The 25,481-nt window shown below is 35.8% G+C and overlaps 1 protein-coding gene across 3 annotated transcripts in view; it reads left to right on the forward strand.

Moving 5' to 3' along the window:
- Positions 1-25,481, forward strand: part of NEBL (nebulette) — a 251,586-nt gene that overhangs the window by 148,033 nt on the left and 78,072 nt on the right. The window contains exons 1-4 of one of the 3 annotated variants that reach the window (XM_027658661.1): positions 10,956-11,049; positions 11,141-11,212; positions 17,238-17,342; positions 19,468-19,578. The exons of the other annotated variants lie outside the window; for them this stretch is intronic. Of the exons in view, the coding sequence (XP_027514462.1) occupies positions 10,984-11,049; positions 11,141-11,212; positions 17,238-17,342; positions 19,468-19,578 (354 nt within the window). The 5' untranslated portion in view covers positions 10,956-10,983. Of the gene's footprint in view, positions 1-10,955; positions 11,050-11,140; positions 11,213-17,237; positions 17,343-19,467; positions 19,579-25,481 lie in introns of those variants that run through there. 3 annotated transcript variants of the gene reach the window in all.

Below are 25,481 nucleotides of genomic sequence, written 5' to 3' on the forward strand. Positions count from 1 at the left end.
ATGGCAGTCACAAAAGATTTGTGTGCTCATGTGAGGTATTCACAGGATGTCATTTTCAACACTGTCACACGATGTGTATGAGCAGAGAGCAGAATCTGCAGCTCTGTTACAGCATCATGCAAGTATTCAGCATCCAAATGGTCCCTTGTCTGCCCAGTGCCTAAATCCTATCAGAGCCTCCCAGCTGAAGTCTTCAGGTAGAATTTGGAGCTTACCTGCCACTCTACAACTGCAGTGTATGTCTCACAAACACGCTTCTCAGGAACTGGGTGTTTAGAGAGAGGAAGGCTTATTACCATTTTCCTGTTAGTTCAGGTGTGATGACATTCCTCTGGGAAGTGATAGACATTGCTTCCAGCCCAGCGGGTGCTGGAGTCCATAGCTAAGGGACCTAATCCTTACTGTAATGGGGATTGTGATGGGCATTTTGCTAAAGCTGTACCGTGGTGTAGACAAGAACAGAAGGTTCATGGGCCAGAGAAGAGTCTCATGAGGGAGCAGAGCTCTCTGGCTGAGTCTTGTGGTTATCACACACTAAGGACTAGATGTCTCGATTCTGGCTGCTGCTCCAAAGACTGTTTGAATGTTTAATGATAGTGAAATAGTAAGACTAAACTCATTATTAGCCTTTCAGGCAACATGAGATCAATATGACTTGTGCTCCGATACTAATTTTTTACCGCAGTTTGATTTTTAGCTTTAGAAAGTTCTAACATCTTAACCCCCCCCTGTGGATAGCATTAGTCAAACAGTGTGCTGTACTGGATGTTAATATCCTAGGATTTAAATATAAGCTTGGGGAAGCTGAGTCTGACATATTTTGAATGTCTACACAGAGCACATTATAGCTGCATCTTCATCTTGCAAAGAGATGGTTTAAAATTGTTAAAAGGAAGTGAAATGTGTAGTTACATCTGGGGCTGTAGAACAGCATCCACGTATGTAAGATTAGGCACTTCCCGCCCCGGGGTTTGCAGTTTTGTATTACAGATTATCGTTATTGCATACACTTTTCTGATGAGATTGAGAAATTTCTTTAGCTGTAGTGTAAAGCTGCCAAAATACATTTACCACAGACCTTAAGGCAAATATAATTCTTCCAGAGGTAGCCTCAGGCTTTGGAGATTTTTGTGCTGAAAGGCAGACTTAGACTTCCCATGAGATCATCAAAGAGATAAAAAGACTAAAAGCTCTTCAAAGCTGGGCCTTAGGCCCTAACACAAATTAATTCTCTGGTGATGGTTTATGTATGTAAAAAAATGAATAAATATTTACAAAAATGCAATTTAAATAGAAACTTACCCAACTAGACTCGAAATTAACTTTTTAATATTACCTATTCTTTTGAATTGAAAGAAAAACATCTTACTATAACTTTAATTTAGACATAAGATGGCCAGGAAGGAACATGGTATTTTCTCACCCTTTCTGTATGCAAGATTTCAGAGAGGTTATCTTCCTTATTTCGTGCTGAGTAGTTACTCCTGATAACTAAAGAGACATTAAAATTGATTTGCATAACAACTAACTGCACTGTTATTCTAACTCTATCCTGCATATTAACCCAATCGATTACTAATTGTAGTTCAGTATAAGGTCCTAAGTGAAAGAACTGATCTATGTTCTGATCTCCTTTCACTTTTTCCTTTCATATTTTTTTTAGGCTGTATTAACACTAAAACTTGTTTAACAGGGAGGTGTTCTAGGGAAAAATCCCATCTTCAATGCTGTAAATAGAGTATTATAAGTTAAGAGTTAGTTTATGCTGGAAATGACTTAACAGAAATATGACTGAAAAAGAGCCAGGAAAACTCCTGTTGAGAAGCTCTGTGATATCAGCATTAAAACTGTAGGGCTGGGAGTCAAGAAATCTTGATTCATTGCAGGCTCCCTTTCTTACTGTGGAGATGGTGCTTTGTTTCATGGCTCCCTGTTCTCCACCTTGTAAAACAGAATAATAGGATTATCATATATCTTCAGGTATAGAGCAAGGACCAGTCCTGTAGAGTAGCTATTTATCCTCTTTACAAAATTCCAGATGTTCAAAGGAGATTTAAGACAGCTTGTTCTCCAGATCAAGTCTGCTGCACCTCCCAAACCTCTGTCTGTACCCTGATTGTCAATTGGCCATGAATCAGCAGCATGATAGGAGCAGGTTTTTTGATCAGGCTTGCTTACTACCCATGGCTGTTCTTACTTAAGCCTGACTCCAGCTGAGGCCTCAAATGCCTGAGGACAGGGAGAGGACTTGGCTTGCTCTGTGTCTGTATTCTCAATCAAAGGCTTAACTCTGTATTTATAAAATTTTTTAAATCATACCCACAAGATGAGTATGAGTAAAAAGTATTAATGTTATTAACAGTGACCAGCGATCATGCCCAGAGATGGTATTTCTGGATAATTTGTAGTGTAGAAAACATTGCTATAGTATTTCTTTTACCTCTCTCCTCTCAGGAGGTACTTACTGTTGTGTTTCACGCAGTGCAGGCATTAGCCTTCTTTGATTTGAAGAACTGTAATTCAGTGTGCTTTTTTAAGTGGTAATTTAGATATACTATATTATACGAAAAGCATCGTAGCACTATATTTTTATTATTAATTTATAGGAACTATTTTTTCCTATAGTAAAATATAAGAAATTACATTTTAATAAATATTATGATGGTTCTTAGTAGATGGAGAATTATACTCACCTAAAAGTATCAGTATCGAGATAACTGCAAATTTAAGTTCCACTGTTGTCATTGCTTGTTTTCAAGAGTAACCAGGTCCCAGGAATGACTAAAAAGTAACATGAAGCAAGAAATACCAGTTTTGTGTCCACTATGTTTTGAAGAAAACAATTCAGACTTGAAGTAAGATGATGCTTTAATGTGAAAGCAAATTAAAGAACTGATAAAACATAATTGCTTTATATATTTTTTCATAATTTTTTTGTGAATGATGGATCAAAAGTAAGCCAATTTAAAAATAATACATTCTTCTGCTAAAATCTTCACATTTATTTGGAAAGTGCTGGATCAGCTTTTATTTGATCCATGCAAAAGAAATTTCCCTGGATGTAAAAAATTTTTAAGCTGAAATTTTGCAAATAAACTATGGACCACAATTAAAGTAAAAGGTAAAGTTTGATGTAACTTGTTTTAAAAGACTAAAAAAATCAGATCATGAATCATTCTGCTTTAGATATTCAATTAAAATTCTTCAAAAAGATGATCTGCATTTCTTTGAATATAAAAATATGTTACTAAATGCAAGTTGACATTTCTAAATCAGGTACTTGCCACCTCATCAATGGTATAAGCAGAAAAGTATTTTTCAGTGGATAGTGGAAGATGTTTTTATCATCTTGTCACTGTTGTCATGGAAACTTGTGTATACCGTTGTTAAACAGAGTGTGCATAAGGATCTAACATTTCTGTGACTTATTATTGCTAGCTATTGTATTTTTAGTGTATTTTCTTCAACATCATAGTCAATGCTCATGAACTTGTAAGTTGCTCTCCTCGATTATAACCACGAACACAATTACAGGATTAGGTTGTCCAGAGAGCCCTTTGTATGGGATTCTTTGTTAAAAGGTTCTTTTCAATACAGGTTTATTAGGAGTTGTATTTACAAATCCATTGTAGCCTGTTATAAGCACTTAAAAATTAATATTTACTCTATTCAAGTAGACTATTTTGACACAGTACCTTTTTGGGGGTCAGTCATTATAAACTCTCAGTCTTGAAAATTATGGATCTTTTCTGAATGTGCATTTTATATGTTATGTGCATTTTTTTTTGATTACACTGCTAAATTCGTAGTACAGCTCGTGTGTATAATTGCCTTAACCTATCATGGAATGGTAGGCTAAGAGATGCTTGGCTATGACAATCCAGATTTAACGCTCCTAGACACAAAGTATGTGTAACTTGTTTTTTTGTTAAAATCTTGTGATGGGTACAATTCAGAAAGTAGAAAAAAGAAGGTGAATTGTTTTTTTTCTTTCCAAATGAGATTTAAGAACCAGTAATTTTAAACACAATAAGAATGCTGTATGTTTTACATAAGTAAAGGTTTATTTTGTCTTTTAGTTTCTGAAGGTACTACAAAATATACCTTCTCCTTCAATTATTTATGACTTGAAATTATTTGTCTTGATAAAAAAATGAAGTTACTAAAATAAACTTTTCATCATTGAACAAGTGACTTCTGTTACTTCAAATGTGTTAATTAAATTTCTTTTCTTATCCTGGCCTGTTTGGTTTCATCTTTTGTGTTTTGGGAAGCTTTCTGAAGACTATTCTGAAATTTAAAAGCTATTATTTTAAATAACTGTCAATGAGGAATGAAGTTTTTTGTTTTACGGTTACCTATCTGTAGCAATTTGATGCAAATGTAACTTACCTGAGAATTACAGTACACATGAAGTGTTCCAGAACAGTACAGTTTTAAGGGTATTTTTAAAGGTGTGTGTTACATATGGTATTGGCATTGTTCGGTCCAGAGAGTTACAGTAAAAGGACTATGAAAATACAAGCACAGAAATATGAAGAAGAAAAAACTCAATTAAATACAAGTAAAATAAACCACCGTGGCTTTAGTTTCTAGAAAAAAATGCATTCATTAGGTAAGTGAGGGTTATAGGCTGAAAATTAAATTTATAGGAAATGTCCAATTTTCTCTTCCTGCTCCAGGAGTTTCTGTCAGTTCAGGCAGTTAAATTCAAACTAATGCCACAAGAAAAATTCCTGGCAGGCAAACATGCCCAATCTATATGGCTAAGGACTAAAAAAGAGTCTGTATGCAAGACAAATCCATTTTTCTGTTATTTCAGATTACAGTAAACCGTGTATGAATATATAGTCACCAAAAGGAAAAAGGAAATATCTTTAGCTTTTTAGGATTTATTGAAGCAAAATGAAACTTGTTTATTACTGGCTTCATACCTTTTACCTGCATTTGCTGATGATTTTAGCTGTGATCTATAGCAAAGTAGAATTTCCAAACTCTTAGTATATATTCCTGGCTCTTTCTTCCATAGGACCTAGTTTTGGATCAAATGAAATTTTTGTAAGTGAAAAACTTTGATCTATCCAAACTTTTCTGCATTTAAGGAGTCCTAAGGGAAAAGCCATATATCCCTGTATTTCCCTCTTCTGCTGAATGTGATTTTGGTTTTATGGATACCTGACACAGTAACCCGGTCAGCTGATAGTTTCATTTTCTAGCCATCTTCTGTAGAACAGCCTTGTGAAATCTAAGCCTCCAGCTGCAGAGCAGAGAGATAGCTTGGGTGTGTATTGCTCTCCACAGGTTTCAGGGGACTAGCATGCAGGTCTCTTGGCCACTTAGCATACAGACGTAGCACCAGGGCTTCAGTTTTGTAGGTAATAGGAAAACATATCATGACTACTCATTGTTGTAATGTAATAGTAAGAGGTGCGGAAGAGCCTCAGCTGCTATACCACAGAGCTTTTAGCTCTGGTGGACTCCCATACCTACTTGAGCACTTGGGTAAGGGGGAAGGGGCTTTATGACACTGAACAAGAAAGGGAATTGCCACAGCTGTGTCAGGTGGAATGGATTAAACAGTTGCAATGCAGTCAAACATGGCATCTCAGCTCCTAATGCATCAGCTTGTGAAGAGAGCTGTAGGAGAGATAAATTTTTCAGACTTCTGGTTAAACTGAAAATATTAAAGGGGTGGAAACACCAAATTGTTTCTTCGTTGAGGATTTAATTTCTTGACAAATGAAAAATTAGAAAAAAAAATTAGGTGGAACTGTGTATCCCAGCTAGGAAATACCATTTTTGAGCTTAAAAAGTATTGTGTAAACATCGTAGGCAACTATAAATATTGGCAGAAAAATGAAGCAGAGGTTTTGGGGTATTTTTAGAATGCATTAGTATGTGAAAAGCTTTATGTTGATTTATTTCAATGTAATTGTTCCTGATCATAGCTAAGGTTACATCCGCATGGCACAATCTTATGCCCTGATGACTACTTTCAGTTCTGAATGGGTTCATTTCTCAGGATAATGAGCTCAGACTACATTGCTTCTTGTATCTAGGTTAGATTTGGTATTATTATGTGAAGCTAGCTGTGTACCATACAGACATCTGAAATGCTCTGTCATCAAAATCCAGTTAGGCTAGACAATGTCTCTGAGAGTGTGTGTTTGCAAAAAATGTCTATATTTATGTATTTATTAGGCACTGAAAATTCATTAGATTTTCTGGGATTCAAGAGTCAGTATTCTAATGTCTCATTTGTATTTGTTTTAAAAATATCATTGCCATTCTCTGCTTTACCAAGACCTTAAATAAAATAACTTACATTGAATGAAAATCATAGCTTAGAACCATGAGGTGTTCACAGGTTTTGAAGTGTTGTTGATAAACACAGTGTTAATGATCTGACAGATACAAAATTATGGGTAAGTTTTTTTTCTAAATAGAGCCATCTCTTGAATTTCCTTAGTTAAGGTGAATCGGTATTTAATTTTCAGGGAGGTTAAAACTGGCAGGCTCGGATTCCTTTAATTATTCTGTTTGTGATTCTGGTGCTGATAGCCTAACTATGAGCTTCCTTATGCAGGGCTGCTAGGAACTTCTGGTCAGATAGATGAGCATTTCTAGAAATGAGAAGTAATTGAGTGTCAGCACTTACAAATGCCTTGTGTGCTCTTTGAAAAGACACCACCATCTGTGTTGTGTTGAATTAATTGTACTTATTTCAGTGATGTGTGTGTCTGTCCAGTTAGAGCAGAAAATAACATTTTAATTTGAGGGGTGTCTGTGGGTTGATTTTTAACTCACTGGAAACAGGAAAAGCACTAAAACTCTGCCTCTGCTCTTATTAGGTTTTTAGTCCAGAATTGAAAGAAGTATATTCATAATGTGTACATACCTCTCAGTATAATGCTATGCAGACTTCGACCTGAAATACTTCGGTCCTTAATTTGCAACCTATGTTCAAGTACCCTGTGAGGAACTCTGCATTAAACAGATTTGAGATGGTGATGTTTCTGGTATCTTTACTAGGACAAGCAAAGCCTCTGCTGTTTTGTGAAGTGGTAGAGAAGTTCTTTAAGTACATGTCAATATTTCATATCTCAGAAGGCTTTTAGGGATTATGCCAAAAAAGTCCAGTGGTATTGTTTGTTCAGGGACAGAATTGAGAATCACTGCTATATGGTTATGTGAATCAGGGCCAAGATGAGATGAAACATTTTAACTTTCTGGGCTAACAACTCCCAAACGTATTTTTTGAAAGATTGATAAAGGGACAAGGAGATGGTGTGGCTTTGGCCAGATGTGGACTCAGCTGTGTATGATCAAAGTGGGAAAGCTGCCCAACTGTGCGCCTGAACCATTCACATGCTGGGTCAACTTGTACTCATGGAGACTCAGGCTCATTTACGCCCCATGTTTCTTCTGCTTCTGCCTCCTCAGCAGATATGTGTTTAAAACGAGTACTTGAGTAATGTTCTGTGTCAAAAAATAGTGCATCAACACAAGCCAATGACAGCCCTAAGTGTCAGGAGATTGAAATGTCTCCTTTCATAGGATAAACCATATAGTTTGCTTCTGGAATGCTTGTCTTCTCTTATAAAAGGTTCATACACAGTGAAGGTTGCGTATTGCAAGTACTGTGCTCTGTGAACAATTTAGACAATGTACAGTTATTTTAATGTTGTTGCATCTTCTTCAGCAAAATAGCCTCATTATGAAGGCTGAATCTGAACTGAGGTGTGAAACACCCATGCAGGGTGGATGGAAGTAAAAATGTGGAGCTATGCAGCATTTCCTTAAAAAACTTGAATGAGTTGGGTACTTCCCTGAAGAAGCCATTTTTCCTCTTTGTATGCATATTATCTGTAACGCAGTAAGAAATTCTAATTCCGCTGTACCCTGTGTGCATATAAATATTGTGTATACACAGCACTCCTTTACAGCATTTTCTTAAAATTTTGTACAATTTGATTTTGTTTAATCTGTGCTGTTTCATGCCAGAACAAATGACTATGGATTATTCCTCTATGTAGTGGAAAATGGTTCAGAAGTGTCAGTTTTGAGATTTTGGTAAAACATGGAGGATTTGTAGGTGAAAAGTAATCTTTAATACAACATAGTTCATAATTGTTTTGGGGATGTAAAGCTCAACATTTCAACCAGGCCTTTGTTCGGATTAGATTTAGTGTTTTTAGCATAGTTTTAAAAATGTTGTAAATGTACACAAACATTCCTGCTGATTCTAGATTATTTATTGCCTCTTATGGAAGTAATTAAAGCTTCTTTCCCATGCCTGGAAGTGTTCAAGGCCAGGTTAGATGAGCAACCTGATCTAGTGAGTGGCACCTTTGCCCTTGGCAGTGGCTTGGAGCCGGATTATCTTTAGAGTCCCTTCCAACCCAAGCCTTTCTATTATTCTTCTCTATCTGCAGGCTATTAATTGAATCATAATGCAGTTCTAAACCGTGCAACTCTTAAATAGTCCTAACAAATTCTTCCCTGAATGATATCTGGATATATTAAATTTTCAGACTTGCTTTATGGCACAGTGAATTTTAGCTGATAGTATTCAGTGCTTTGAGGAGGGAAAAAAAGTGAGACAAGTTTCTGTGTCATATAGTATCTTACTCTGTCTGTTATGTGAAAAGTGGAATTTTCAATAACTTGGGTACAATTAGTTGATTCTGAGATATTTCCCCCTTACTTAGTGCATAGTGATATATTTTTCTTTAATATGATTTATATATATAATATATATTATATATATATATAATATATATATAATCAAGTTATAGCTGCTGTCTTGAAATTCCTGTATTATGGAAGCTACATGGGACATAGGGCATTTGAATGCTCAGTTATGCCTGACCCAGATCATGCAAAAATGAGAAAAAATAAATTGAATCCAAGCAGTTAAAGATAATAGAATGGAATGGAATGGAATATTTCAGTTGGAAGGGAGTTACAATGATCATGAAGTCCAACTGCCTGATCACTTCAGGGCTGACCAAAAGTGATCTTGCAGATTTTTATTATGCAGAAACCATTGCAGGGAAACCAGAATTAATATATAAATTTTGGTATGTCCTGCTGCTGAACATGCATGAGATACAATGTAAGCAGGTTAAAAAGCTGAACACCTCCCCTTCCCCCTAAAACATGAACAGTTTTGACTTTGTCATTTTGACCGTAATTCCTTTCTGGTGCAAAAAATAGCAAAAGATTTCTCCATATTCAGCAAGCTTTGCAGCCACTAATAGCTTTTCTCTGCTCTCTTAAATATTTTTCAATGTCTTCACTTAAAAAATTTATTAAATGTAGGAAGAAAGGGGAAATTGACTGCACTGAAAGAGTATAGTATTTGCAATACCATAACAAAAATCCCAAAGTGAAGCCTTAGTGCTGCATATTTGTCTGGCACTTTTGTAGGTGCTCTGTCTCCTTAACATGTGGTCCTTGAAATCACATGAGTCTGTTGTTTAGAAATATATTTGCTATGGCCATAATCTTGAAAAACAACCTATTACTATGAATATGCATCTTATAAGACTAAACCATTTGTTTTTACCAGGATGAAACACGCTGAACTCCAGAAGCAGTCAGCATAAATCCCAGGTAATTTTCATCTATACAAACCAGACTTCTAGATTTAACCTAAACTTTAGCAATGCCAATCCAAACCTGAACTTTAGGAGTTTATATTTGAGAGTGGAATGGAAAGTCTTGAAGTTTTCTGTACCATTAACGTATGAAGAATTCTGTCTCTTGGTTTAGGCTGAAAGCAGTTTGTGCCTTTGTTCTTAATACTTTTTTTTCATATTTTCAGACCTTAACTATGTCAAATGTTTTATTTTTTCTCGTCTTTGAAATGTTTCTTTTTCTAAGGAAATGTATGCTTTTAAATAAGCTCTAAGGATGTTGTGTTTGCACACAAGTACTTAAAAGTCTTTGAAGTTTTTTTTTTTAAAGAGCACACATTCCTTATATCTTTGCCTGATTACAAAGCTGTGTAGTGGTGAATGACTTTACTAGATAAAGTTCAAAATCATGACCTCTACAAAATGAGAAATATACAAGCTACAATTTGGAAAGAAAAATGATCTTAAAATGCTGGTTCCTCCAACTGGTCCTGTAATACCTCCTTGCTCGTTTTACAGGAGTAAATACTCTGCACCAGTCTACATAAGGATATCTTTCAGCTTCATTGCAGCTGGAGTCAGTGACTTCATACTGAAAGAGGCTGGTTTTGAGACTACAGACCATGACAGTTTGTAACAGCGAAGGAACGTACATGTCTGTGTGAATGCATAGTAGCCATGTATACCTGTAAGTAATACAGACTTGTCTGTATCTATGTATGCACAGATTTAAACTGTAGCTAGCATGATATGGAAAGTATTTAAGGAATTTTATAAGCTTTGTGGAAAAGAAGTAATTCTGAAAAATGTACTAGCAGATACATCTACTGGCAAATGAGAATAGTGTGCTTTTTTTAAATTAAAAAGCTCTATTATTGGGCCAACAAAGTTTTGTGATAACAGTTTTGGAGTCATTGACGCCTGGAATCTTAGAACTGGGCAGTTTTACCATAAACTTAGAGTCAATGTTCCCCTTTTAATCCTGTTAATTTTACTGCATTACTTATGTTGCAAATTAACTGCATCACAGTATCTTAATTGTGTTCATAGTAATTTTAAAAATAGTTGATGGGGATAGGTCATTTAATTATATTTTATCAGTAAGAAAGCATTAGCTCTGCTGTGACTGATAGCTAGCAAGGCCATCTGCAATGCTTTTCAGTTCACTCACACTGAATTGTTCAGATAAAGACTGTCAAGTGCTGCCTAAAAAAGAAAGGAGCTGTGTTGGCATTAAGTGCAGTGGAGGACACAAATCCAGGCATGCTGGAGGATCTGAGCTGTTTCCTGCAGCACTGAACCTTTTCAGAGTTTTCATTGTTGTTTCCTGCAAAGTATTAAAATGCGAGTGTCTGTCATTCAGGATCTCAGGGAGGATGAAAATGAAAATGGGGAAGAAGAAGAAAAGGTGAGTTAAACCCCAATAACTTTTAAAAGTACTTATTTCCTTCTGTTGTTACTCTTTAGGACGATAAACCTGGAATGATTACCTTTTACAGGTCTTCCTCAAGCCTGTTATTGAGGATAGAAATATGGAACTGGCCCGAAAATGCAGTGAATTAATAAGTGATGTAAGTGATGGTGACTATTTGCATCCTTATATTTGAATTTCTTTTTTCAAGTGTGTTTATATTTATGATACATATTTTCTCAGATATGTACAATGTAGCATGTACCCATCCAAAGCTCAGATATAGAAGCACACAAAGTAATAGAAAAGCACACATTATTCTAGTACCTTAAGTTATCAGCCACAGAGGGATGAGCTTTTCAGAGCACTTTGATGGTATGAAACACAGGCCCTAGAAAGGAGAATGTTTCAAAATATCTGTCAGGTGTCTGCCATGAGAACACTTTGGCTGCTTTCATCAGGAAAATGCAGTATTTGTTCTGATTATAGCCTATGTAGTTTTATTGGTTTGAACAGAACTGGGATCAGTACACATAGCTGTAAGGAGGGAGGTTAAAAATGGATTTTGAATGTTATCTATTGGTCTATGGTCACAGATGCTCAGAACTGCTCAGCATATTGTATTGACTACGTGTATAGGACAAATCCACTGAAATGCTAGAATATCTTTAAAATTATTTAACTAACTTATTCTTGACTTAGTTACTACAGATTTTTAAAACTGTTTGTCAGTTGTAGACATTATATAAGCATCATAGATCAGATCCAAGAAATTACTGAGGAGAGAATGACTTTAGAATATTTTAAAGAAACTGAAAAGTAATGTCAGTCTCATGTTGTGTTGTAGTCTATATTTAGATTTATGATGTTTATTTTGTGGGAATAGAACATATAGAATCTACATTTTAGGTATAAATTTTAGGGGTTATGTATTAGAAAAAAATAGGTAATTCAGAAGAACAGTATCTGGGATGTGTAAGTGTTACAGTGCTGGCTTGAAAGTGTGACTTGACAAGGTCAAAGTTTCCGCTTTGTCCATATATCTATTTCAATTTTCACAGAAAGAATGCTGGAAATTGGATAGATCCTTAAGAGAAGGTACCAAGATGGCTCCCTTGTAATCTCAATCTACTTTAGGAAGTAGTAGAGATTAATAATATTTTTTACTGATAGCTATCTACATGCTTTCTTTGGGAAAAAATAGCATATGGTGCATTAAGTGCCTGTCAACTCATGTAAAGGCCAAAATGAAAATGGACCTGGAGCACTTGTCTGACCCAAAATACATTTATTGCTTCCACGCAGCTTCTTTCTGAATGTGGTTGCTGTTCTTAAAGGCAAAAACTTGTTGAAAAATGCTAAAGAAATATTTTCTTTAATTGAAAAGGAATTATTACTATGCTATGTACCCATTAGGAGTAATGTTGGCTGTGGCTGTTAATTAACTGACAAATGGAGTGGCTATATTTTCTCAGATTTTCTGCAGGGCCTTGAGAGCTAGGGTGAATAACTAAGTCAAGCCAGATTTCTGAAGCTTGTAATGGTTCAGGGATTTTTTGCTGTAAACATGTAATATGTTTAGCCTACAACTGTGTTAGATTTTCCTTGAGATATGTCAAGCATAATGGCAAAGTGTCATTAATGCTTTCAAAGCAACAACAATATGTACAGGTCCAGACCAATTAATTTAAAAAAAAAGACTCTGTGTTTAAAAATAGCTTTCAAATTTAGGGCGTTATTCAGCCTCTGATGAAATCAGTAGATGTTTCTTCCTTGGCTTGAATGGAATATGTACATTTATAGAGTATGAATGTTGGTCCCCAGAATTTTTGCTATAATGGAATTTCTTATGTTCAGTGAAGTCCTTTGTGCTGGGGGATAAATTGTTTACCCTGCACACTTCATCGTGGAGACCAATAAACTGCCAGGAGTTTGCATTCTTACCTTTGATTTTTGAGTCATTGACATTCAGAACTTTTTATATATTCCTTATCCTTTTTACCATGAACCTTTGCAGAAACTACTGTTTGTGTGGATGTATCATTGGTGTACATCTGTTTTATGTGTACAGTGGTTTTACTGCGCTTGCATTGGCCCTAAGATGACCTTGGGAGAGCAGCCTGTGTCCTTGCTGACCACGAGACTGCGTGATTGTCTTTCTCTGATGGTGGAGCTGTCAGCACAGCTCCTCCATCAGAAAGCAGCGCCAGGAGTGCACATACCTGAGATACTGGGGTTGCGTTATGCTTGCCCTGCATTCTTTGCTGGCTGACTTTAATTTACCAATATGGTTTTAAAAAAGTGTTATGATGGCAGTCCTTAGTGCATGCATAGCTGTCAGCCTTGAGCTGTATGTAGGGGAAGTTGTGTTAATGTGCTCCTATTCTTGAGGAAATCCCCAGTTTCACTTGAGGTTGGCAGTTGTTTGTTCTGTGGCTGTGATACCCCTGTCTTGTTTCTCTCAACAGCCATTTCATTTAATCTCTCTCCATGATGCAATTTAATTCCACAGATGTTTTCAAAACTGTTGTGTGTTTGAGTTATATGAATTACCTTCCTTTCCAGGCCTTTTCTCTTCCATATTGAAATTGCGCCCATCCATTTGCTTGTGGCATATTTTCATATTTGTTTTGATTATGGGGTGTGATGTTGTCAATAATGTTATAAGCAGAGATGGGAATTATTATAAATGATATTTGACCAAACTATCATAATCCTTTTTGGTAGAATGGCAGACACTCTGCCACTGAGGATTCTGCTCAGTTTTGGTCATGTGTGGTAGCAGTGTGTCTTTTCCCCTATATAAAAAGTAGAACTAGCCATTTAGCTAGTTCTACTTTATCATGTCCTTGCTTTATCATGTCTCTGTTATAAAGGCTAAAGAGACCTAGAGTCAAGTGGAGGAGCAGCGTGGCTTTCCACTCATACCAACAGGGTTCTGACCACCTAATTCTGGGTGCAGCTGTTCCCCTGCACTCGCCATTAGTAGCCACACCTCTAATTCAGGTGGACTTTGAGGTTCAAATTGCTGGAGACTACTAAAATACTGTGGAGTAATAGTACTGTACGCCTGCCATATATTTTCTCATGCTTTTCTCTAGGTTGCTGCAACCACAGAGAGAGGATTTTGTATTAGATGGATCCGTGGTCCAACACAGTTCTTAGTCTTATGAGAGATTCTAAATTAATTAATGTAGGGTTGGAAAGTGAGTCCTTAGTGGAAAAAAGTTCCCTTTTGTTTTAGCATAAAAGCTAGAAAGGAAGCTTTGTTGTTTTTCCAAACTTAAATGGGTATTTGAGACATGACAGTTCTACAGTGGATCTTGGCATGATGACTATTGACATGGTTATTTATATTAAAGTTAGATTAGTATGTACCCCTGAATACAAAGTTGAGTGGTTGCTGCTTCGATTAACCTGTTACCATTGGAGCCTTTCCTTTAGTCCACAGTCTCCCTCTGTGTTTCTCCCTTGAAAAGGCTGATGGAACAGGCCATGGATGAGATGAATTTTCTTGGCAAACTGGAAAGCTTCAGCCTAAAGGTTGGATGCCCTTGTTTTATGAAGTTGATCTTTCCATGTAACATCCATTAAGAAACAAATGCAGCTTGAAGCTTGCTGTTTTGATGGTTGTCTAGGAATTTTAATCCACTTTTACTGGATAGCTGTGCTGCTGGTTAGAGTTAGTTTTATGATGAGTCAGGGAGAAGAAAAGGATAAGGAGAGAAACTGGCCTTTTGAAAGAGCAGTGGCTCCAGGCCATCATATGCAAATTTTTCCTATTTGTTTTTTTCACAAGGTTTACTGGATCTGCTCAGTCTAAACAGTGTATTTTGTTATGAAGGGCAAGTCACTTGCAGGCAAAATTTAGTATTTTAGACATTTGAATGTTTAACTCCAAACCTTGAAGAGGAATGTTAGCTTCTCTGCCTATTCCTTCCAACCATTGGTTATGTTCAGTCGTAGCCAACCTCTTGAGCATCTTGGTTGCATCATTTACAATAGATTTGTTTTTAACTGCAGATGTCATGACTTCATTATACTTGTTGCATATCATCTTCCATCTTTCTGTTTCCAAGCAATGTGGACAATTCTGTAGCAGAATGGAGCGTGTTGGATCACAGTTTGAACAAACATTTTGTTATATGTCCTCTCTAAATGGCCCATTTGTGTCCATTTTGTGGCCTCTGTGGGTTACCATAATAAATGTGAATAATAAAGGAGTAAGGGGGTGGCATTAGTCCTTTACTGTTTTTGGGTAGTTTGAAAGCATGACTTCTACAGCAGAACAGTTTTGATTGTTTCTTCTGGTCGTGTTTTGTCATTCCCTCCAATAAAGATACACCTTAGGAAGCTTTTGTGTTTGAGTTTTGAATGTAATTATTGCTCTGTAATTAAAATGAATGTAATTACAGTCAACTTTTGATACCTATGGGTGATTTATCTAAGCTGTGAGCAGCAAGACTCTCTGTCTCCTCTACCAGAGTCACAGTTTTACAGGAGTTCCTACTGGGAATGCCATCAAACCTAATCAGTAAGGAGTCAGCTCCATAGATTTCCCATGCATGTGTGCAGGTTGAACAGTAGGTGCCTGCTCATGTTGATCATAAAACTGCACTTTTTTTGTATATTGCTCTGTGATTACCTTGGAGTACAGTGTCATACACAGGTTACATGAACCACTGGCTTTGTGATCCCTGAATAAAATCATGACACAGTAATGTTACACCCATTGTTCACCGAACAGTTTTTATTTAGAATAGACCGTAGTCCACAAAGGCAGACAATATGATTTGGTAATGAGATGTAGATTCTTTCAGTAGTCCAAATGTGGATAAGTTCAATATTGAAGTTGTTTACTGTGTGAGGATTAAGTAATCATGAATTTGAGATGAATTCAGGATTATCTAATCCATTTTGCAGTGTACAGATAGTTTGCATCAGAATGTACAGGAGCTGATTTTGTGTAAGCTGCCATCCTTCTCATGAATTTTCCAGGTCCCTGTAGAGAAGCATAGACTAGAACTTGTGATATCCATTAAGGATTCAGAGAGAGAGGAAATTAAGACTGCATATTTCTGTAATGCTCGGATGCAGATCATATTGCTTCTGTCAGTGCTTGTCAGCAAGTCTAGAGTGCATAAATGCAAGCTGCTGTTATGCAGAATGTGAAAATGGGGTTAGAGAAATAGTAGTAGATAATAACCATGAAAGAGCTTAGTACTAAATAATTAAATTTGCATTGATCTAAACTATTGTATGTACAAAGAAAGAAAAATCACTAAAAACATTTAAGGCTATCCACATAAAGTGTCTGTCTTTAAAACTTATTTAGTCCATCTCATCATAATTCATCTTCTTTCTTCATGAAGTTCTTATATAATAAAGGTACCTACATGTTAATCATGTCCATAGATTTTATCCTTCTTATAGTCTCACTAATACAAATAAGTAACTCTGACTTCATCAAGTCATGTGATACCTGCCCACACTGTTTGCCCATGGTAAGAAAAAGGTTAGTTGTTAAAAAGAAATCGTGTTTCTATTTTTTTTGCAAAATATATCATGGTGTTTTGTTTCAAAAATTGTTTCCTTTGTGCATACACAATTTAAAAATGGCTCAATTTAAAATTTATTTCCCCTTAAATTCTGTTAATCCTTGCATGTCATTACTGTTCGGTACTTTGTAGGCAACGGTTTGGCAGTGGCCTTCTGAATTTATTCATTGAACTCTTGGATTCAGAAAGGGGCATTTGATGATGTTATACAGATTCTGTGCTTGCTATGTCTGTGTTAGAAGTTAGTTTAACAATTTTATCTTTGAGATCAAGGATCAAGGAGATCAATTATTTGATTCTTTCTTTAGACATAGTAAAACATCTGCAACGGTGGTGAAAATGTGCTGTAGATATATAGAAAAAATCCTATCTTTTTCATCTTTATTATTAAAGAGTTCTGTGACTTTTACATAGTCCTGGTACTGTATGTGAGAACTGGGTGTTTCCCTTTATGGTTTAATTTGATCCAGCCAGTGGTACTTGCAAGCCATCCAGAATAGTATCCATGAATAAAATAAAATAATAATCATAATAATAAAAATATTTAAGTAAAAAATAGCTGTTGTTTATTTTTCTGTATGTGTGTGTGTTTAAGAACAATTAAACTTTTTTTTCTTCTCTTTGTAGATTCACTATAAAGAAGAGTTTAAAAAATCTAAAGGCAAGTGCATATTTGTACCTGACACCCCGCAGCTAAAACATGTGAAAAGTGTCGGTGCTTTTATTTCTGAGGTAAGATCTAAAAGGCTGAAGAATTTTCTTGGCTTCTTATCCTTCTTAAAAAGTCTCTCTGTTGGATACTGTGACTTTTAGCAGGGGAAGGACAGCTTCTTTCAAATAACAGTTCTGTTTATAGCTAAAGTGACTTAAAAGGCTGTAATTAATATATACCGTATTGTGAGTAATAATAATTTGGAATTACGTGATACTTTTATTTTGGGATTTGAAAATACTTTGTTAATGGTTCTGAGTCAGTCCTAGCTATCCCATTTTACGGGTGGATAAACCGAGGAATAGGAAAAGAATTTTTTTGTTACTTGCTCTGCAATGATGAAGTTTGCAAACTTCACCTGTGCTGTGAGAGAATTCACAGCCTGATATAAAACAGGAGTCAAGGGAACTGTTTCCGTGTTATCATCCCTGTCCTTCTTCAGCAAGGGACCTGGAGCAGACATCGGGTCAATGCCATCTGCGGGTTGCCTGAGCACTTACATGCCTCCCTGTGTCAGAGTTTTTAGGTCTTTGTGTACACAGACATGCACGCACACACATACACACACAACTGTAGTGGCAAAGAAAGAGTAACAGCTTCCAAAATGCCAGAGCAGCATTTACTACCAGCTCTTCATGTCCTAGGTACAAGGTGCTGTAGAATTGCATCTCTGATTATTTTCCATAGGTAAGAAGAGAAGCAGGAGTTTTACATGTCAGAGAGTTGCTTTGTTTGGGAATCACTGGTTCTGGGTGATTTTTCTGTCACTGTGACTCTTGGAAGACGTAAATTTTTGGTGCCTCGTTTTTTGTGTTACCTTTATTATTATGATAAGGAATGCTCCAATATCTCTGTCTGAAGTTACGTTATTTATATACGTTCTGTAATCTCTTTCTGATATCCAAGAGTTTGCTGTGTGGCTACATCCAATATAAGTGCATCTAGAGAATATTTTTGTTGTATTTATCTTTCTGTTTTCTAAGAAAGAGTGGCATTACTCCAAGGGGAGTAAATCTGATGTAATCACACTTTATAAGAGGCAGCCTATTGCAGTCTACAAAAGTACAGTATATAGCGAATATTTATCTAATCCATCTGATTCCAAAGAAAAGCTGCTAATTATTAATCAAAGATTTAGAGATATAAAGGTATTTTAAAATTTTTAAACCCCATATGCTTTATGTTACCACACTGTTAAGCACTCTATCTCCTTATTCCAGCATTACCTGAAGCTAATCATGTGATGGATGGTTTATCTTGTAAATTACTGACCTCTAGTGTCCCATAACCTGTTTTTGCAAAACTTGGACACGGAAATTCTTAACAGCATGTCCACAACAGTGAAAAAGAGCCCTCTGGCTTGGAAAATTTATTAGAGCAAATTATTTATATAGATATATACATATGGGGAATTAGACTATAATGAAGAACTGTATATTGCACAGTAAATTAATGACATTAGACAGTATAATTTAAAATAATTTTGGTATTTATGATCACTTTCACACCTGTACTTGACATTGTTTTTATGAATTTGAAAAATTTAGATATGAAGCAGAAGCCTCACAGATTTTGAACTATTATTCTGGTCTCTCTTATGAAGCCCTTTTGTGAGGAATTGCTAGCACTGAACACTGGAGGAAATACAGGATAAGTAAAAAGTAATTAAAAAATGAGACTGTAATATGAAAAGATTAAGTAGAAATTATGGTGGACATGCTAATTTCAATGTTCCTGTCCTTTCCAGCTACTTATTAATACTAATTGATGCTTATTAATTGGTAAAATATTTGTTGTTGGCCTCTCATTGCTCCCATTGTGCAAAACTTGTGAAAAGAGAAAGAAAAAGGATAAGTTTTGATTTTGAAAATTATTTGAAAAAATATAAAAAAATCTGCCTTGCTACCTTATTTTATACTTCCCTCCAAATGATTGAATTTAATTAGGAGATATTTTGCATTGTTTTGTGAATTAGACATATCTACCTAAAGTATTATTTAAATATGTTTTTGCTTGGAAGTTAATGACAGCTTTAAATTTTTCCAGTTCTAATGATCTATGTCGTTTTACTTAGTAGAAAAAATAGGTAATATGTTTACTGTGCCTTAATTTTTGCATTATATGTCACCTTTTTCTGCCCTCTAGGTGAAGTACAAAGGAGCTGCTAAAAAAGACCTTTCCAACTCTCTTTATCAGCAGATGCCAGCCACAATTGACAGTGTATTTGCAAAAGAATTAATGCAGCTTCAGAGCAAGGTACAATTTTTAGAATTGCAAAATGATTTTTAGATTAACTGTGTGTCAGAATATGGCCAATTTGAACAAAATATTTGTGCAGACACTTGGTTGCTGGCTTGATTTATTTGAGTGAGTTTATCAACCACAGTTTATCAGCATAACTTCTTAACTTCAAGAACTACTCAGTTTTAAAATGTTGACAATCTTTTGACATTGTTATGTTTATTAAATATACATTTAAAAGCTGCTAGTGCATTCATAAATCCATTAGAAATCCATGAATGCAATAAGGAATTACTGAATTCAGTGACATTGCACTGTGCTTATAGAATAGATGAATCTTATATAACAACTATTTCCTGTTGGGTGTTGTATTAGCTATATAAAATTGATGCTGAAGGCAAAAGAATAAAATCTTTAATGACTTCTATAGGCACTTACTGATAGCAGTAAATGTATTTGTGATGGTCTACATACTAATACAACAAATTTTATAGAATTAAAAATATGAAGTATATTAAAGATAGTGTAAAGCATGTAAACAACCAGAAAAATAGTAAATTCCACTTCAGTTGCCTTCAGGGGCTTAAAAATATAATACCCTAAATGTAAGCAGGTGACCCTTCACTTCCGTTGATCTCAGTGGAATTGCGAATGTTAAGTATGTGTAATATGAATGGAGCTAGAGATTTTCATTGTTACTCATGAGAATTACAGCTGATAGATGGTCATTGCTTTCTGTCCACCAAAAATTTCCACATTTTTCTTGTTTTTACTTTCTCCTCTCTTATTGTTTAATACAACCAGTGTGTGAACATGCTCCTAAATCCATAATATTGACTGTATTTCAATAAGCATTCCTCTAATGCAGTGATATTTTTTCAGACAAAGGAAAATACCAAAAGAAAGGACTGAAATCTCAGGACACATTGTAGAGAAATGTTTTGATATAAAACAGTGTTTTAATTAAGGCTATATTAAGCAAATATAATAACATATATTTTAGTTTTTTTAGTTTGAAGTGGAACATATATACACTCAAGTTAAAGCAGCACATGAATGTGACATTTCACTGAAAAGTGAGTGATTAGAGGAATTACAGTAGAAATAAATTGGGAATTAAACTTGTATAACTGTTAGCTCGATTTATAAAACATTAGTTAACTATTTTGCCTCAAATGGGGTTAATTAACATTGGTGATGTGGCAGAAGAGACAAATAACTGAGACTAAAAGTGAAACCATTGATTCATCAAAAAAACCCTTTTAAGGAAAAGACTGACTTTTATTTGATAGTTTTTGAAGGTTTTCTTCAATCATACAACAGTCATAGAGAAACAAATACGCATATAGGATGAGATATTTTAGCAGAAATTTTCCCTGTAAAATTAATACCATTCCCTTAGGAATAGTTGCATTATAAATCATAATCTACCATAAAACTTAAAGATATGCTGACACATTTTTCCAACTTGTGGTTACAGTTGCAGTGGACCTGAATTTAATGCTACTTTGAGAGAGATCTCAGGGGATTTTCTAGTGAAAATGTTCTCCACAGTATTCAAATCTAATCCATATTGTGCCTATCACTGTGGTACCTAAGTAGCTAATACAAGGATTTCACATTCCAGCTGGGTCAGGATGTGGCAGAGAGGGTTTTTGTTGCATCTGTCTAGCTGGGTTTGTGAATTTACAGGTCATCACTTCAGGAGGAGACTACAGATATGCCATAGGAAGGAGAGAGAGCAGCACCAGCTGGCCATTATGCCAGCCCTCCTGCAAAAAGGCTGCTGCAAGCACAGAACTGCAGTCTGTTTCTCAGTTATAGTAAGCTGATTTTACATAGGTGCTGATTTCCTGAGAGGTGGAAAATATGAGTACGTATCCTCCTTCCCATCCACGTTGGAACAAATTTACACCTTTGACTCCTTTTTCATGCTTCTTGGATGAAATGCTGAGCTTGAATGCTTTTGTAGCCAGCTCAAGCAGGAGTTTTCTTGCTCTGTGGTGCCATGTTCTTGGCAGGATTCGTAGCCTCATCTGCCAAGCCCTTGCATCTGGACTAGGGGATCATGGTGCGGAAAGAAGGAGAGCCACTGACTCTCCCTGCTGCTGCCTGCTAGCACAGGCTGGCATACCTCTTCTGGGAGATCTCCTTACACAGCTGTGTCCTCGGAAAAAATTGATGTTTGCTCCTGAAATGGTGTTGCTGTACTGCTGCTGCCCAGCAGCTCTGTCTTCAGCCTACCTAGATGTAGCCCAATTTAGTTATTTGATACACTGTTTCAAATCACACTCATCATTTAGGAAGTTGGGGGCAACTAGGGGAAATTTCCCATTTTTCACAAGAAAATGGGATTTCCCCTACACTGTCCTCTCCAGAGCAAACAGACTGCCACAGCACCATTAACCACATTTGCATGCTTTAACTCATATGGCAATTGTCAGTAACTTCAGCAGAGCCAGGACCTCATTGTGTAGGGTTGCAGCCATGCAAGGTCAGCACTGGCATATGGAGTACAGTGCCCTGACAAATGTGGTTCTCTTCCAGTGGAGCTTTTCCCCCATATTGACTGTATTGATACATGCTCAATTCCCCTTCAAGATGCTCAGGAAAGCCTAAAACAAGACCATCTCTGTTGGCTTTTTCATGAACCCCACATTTGTTCTTTTGTGTTTTATGCAGAACTGGCACGAAGATGTAAATAAATACCCATAGAGAAGGATATCTATCTAAAACTGTAACCAAAAAATCATGGCAGTCTTTATGGGAAAAAATGTTTCAGGAGAATGAAAAAGAAGTTTCATAGCCCCACATACTTGGGTGGCTTTTCTCAATTTCATTTTTTTCTTCTACACAGGAAATTTGACTGTTGACTTCTAAGTAGCTTTCTTGAGGGTGAGCAACCAGATTTTGCTCCCTCTCTCACTTTTGTCACCATTGTCCCTAGGGTAAGCTAGAGAGAGAAGTCCCTGTCCTCACTGAGTAACTTCACCTTCCTTGCCAGTCTACAAAAACTCTCACCAATTTCCCTGTTCTCTGCAGTGAGAAAATAAAATTGATGGGAGCAGTCTAGGCAGGGAGCCTTCAATGTTGATTTTCCTGAGAGGAAGTGGACATATTTTTGAAAAATTGCAGTTTTCCTGTGGAAAATATTTCTTAAGGAAAACTTCTGGTCATTGCTAGCTCTGTGCGAAGTCTTTTTCTTGTCTGAAGATCAGACAAGATTCAGTATACTGAATACTTCCTTACGTAGAACGATTTTTTTTTAATAAGGTGTCACAAACAATGATAAAGGTATTTAAAATTGCTTGAAGGGAAAACAATGTTGGAAAAAAGTAAGTGTTTCATCACTTTTTTCATCACTTTATTTCTGCCATAAGAAGTGATTGCACTGTTTTTCCTCTTATCTGAAAGGAATAATCTAAAGCAAACTGAAGGCAGTTTAATTTTCTCCTTTGCACAGGGCAATACCTCAAAGAGTAACTATATGTCAATGCTTAACGGTATTTTCTGTTTGGTTTTAAGGATGATGAGCCAAGTGAATCTTAAGCAATATTTACAACTTCCAGAGAAAGTTTCAGAGGGTTTTTTTAACTACAATAAAAATTTTGTGATTTACTGCATCACTTAAAATCATATTACACATTATCAGACTGTTTTATGTAATTATTTAATTTTTTTTTATGGTATGAAATGTCATGTTCAAAATTTCCTCTGTTTTATGATGGCAGGTATTAGTCTCCTAGACTTCTATACTTTTGTTTTACATGAATACACTAGATAATCTAATTCTCTGTGTAGAGATTAAATTGACATTTTCTGTGTTCTTGAACATTTCCTCCTACAAAATCCTACTTTCTGGATTTTAAGTTCAGAGCTCAGCTTACTGACTATAAAGGGAAATATATAACAAAAATGTAATAGTGTTTAAAGTATGACAAAACAGAGGGTCAGAGCTAGGTTAAAAGAGCACAAAGCCTTCCTTAATGCAGCTTCCTATTGACACACCGGTGTACAAGAGAGATAAGAAAAATAAAAAATGAGTACTTACAAATTAGTTCAATCTGAAGTCATACCTACTTAAATAATTGCCTTGCATTTCTCAAGTTAATAAATGGTGCCACTAAAGGGTAGAGGTTATGTCAGTGACCTGTAATGCTTGATCTCTCTCTGGAGTAGTTTCTTATGCAGATTTGATAAAGGAAATTCAGTTTAGCTAAAACTTGAAAATTAACATGAGTTGAGAAATAAATGTACGCATGCTAACCTGTAAAATAATGGTTCTAAGACTATTGATGAAATAATAATAATTATTCTTTCATACTTCCTCGAAACTGATTTACAATTCTAGGAATAGTTTTGCATTAAAGCGTCCAAAACTAAACTAGACAGCCTTTGAATTCCTCCTAGCCTGTGACTTCTTCTAGATTACTTCAGTGAGTTAATTGGAATAATCTGAAATGATAGAAAGAACACTGATGCCAAATAGCAAGTGAGATATTACTACCTTAATAAAGAAATGGTCATCTTTTCCAAGATACTGGATACTGAATTGTAATTTCCGATTAATTTTCTCACGGTGGGAGTTGATGTGCTGTTGTGTTTTGATGTCGTGGTTATGTAGCCCACTTGCCAAGAGAAAAATAGAGATGTTGAACCAGTAAAGTGGTAATGTAATAAAATATTTGTAAATTAGTAGATTTTGGAAGTAACTGTATAGGGCTACTTTTCAGAATCATGTTAAGTGGGGGGGAACATCTTAAAAGTGACAGTGTAAACAAGGAGAACTTGCAGAAGAGTTTTTGTGGCATATGTTTGTATAGTAATTACGCTTTTGCAGGGAATCATTTGTTAGTGATGCTTCAGTCTTGTTGAAGATTATGTAGTTTTCCATTTGCCAGTTGTAGGCAAGTTATGGATTCTTTTTGTTTCAATTTAAGTTGTGTTTGTTTCTCCAGAGGCCTGATCTTGTTTCACTGTATAAGGAGGTGGCACATTTTAAGTTTCCTGACTTGATAATTTCGTTCACATAGTAGCAGTGGAAAAATACCGCCTCCCCCTCCTTTTTGTCTTAATCTCTCAGCCTATATATTATTTTGTAATCCGAGATAGTCAGGGCAGATACTAACATATTGCCTTGGGCACCCTACTCTGTGACTCAGACAAAATTGTGCTGCTTTAAACAGAAACAGATACAGCCTTTTCTCACAGTCCTAAGAGTCTGAATCAGCGTAGTTGAGAGTTCTCTCAAAACTTTCACAGTCTTCTTTTATTGCTCTCAAGGGTTTTAGTTTCAATACTTATTCTTCTGATCATCTATCAATCTTATTTAGTATTTGTTGTTTCCTTGGGGATTATTTTAGTGCTTGTTTATGAGAGCTGTTAGAAAATGAATTTTATTGATGCTTGCTGCTTTTTAGGCATCAAAACCTGGTGAATATTCTTAATATAAGCCTAAAAGTTTCTGACAAGGATAAGTGCAAGATCAGCTTTTCAGGCAGTTCTGGTATATGAATATGTGTAAGTATAAGACAGTACAGTGAAAGCTGGATAAATGCCCAATGTTGAGCTCCATTTCTATTATAAAAATAAATGTGTTTATAAACTTCACAATTCGATTACATTTTCCTTTACCATGATGTGAATTGAATGTAAATATTATTTTTCTTTGTGAACTTGGGGGCTAGTCAAAATGCATATTGTGCTAGTAGTTTCCTAGCAGCAGGAGAAAGAGAAGTTTGGGCTATGAGTATTTAATGTAAAACTGTTTGTTTATGAAAAATGCATAGCCTTTTTTCCCCCCTGAAAATGATGTGTTCTGAGCAAATAAAAAGCTTTTGCTTATCCTTTTCCCCGATCTGTCTTCTCACCTTGTTAAGCTTAATTTTCTGTTTCTGTATATTGCTTTTTCTTCCCCC

This window comes from Corapipo altera, unplaced genomic scaffold (genome assembly GCF_003945725.1).
Source record: "Corapipo altera isolate COAL_440 unplaced genomic scaffold, ASM394572v1 63, whole genome shotgun sequence".
Classification (NCBI taxonomy): Eukaryota; Metazoa; Chordata; class Aves; order Passeriformes; family Pipridae; genus Corapipo; species Corapipo altera.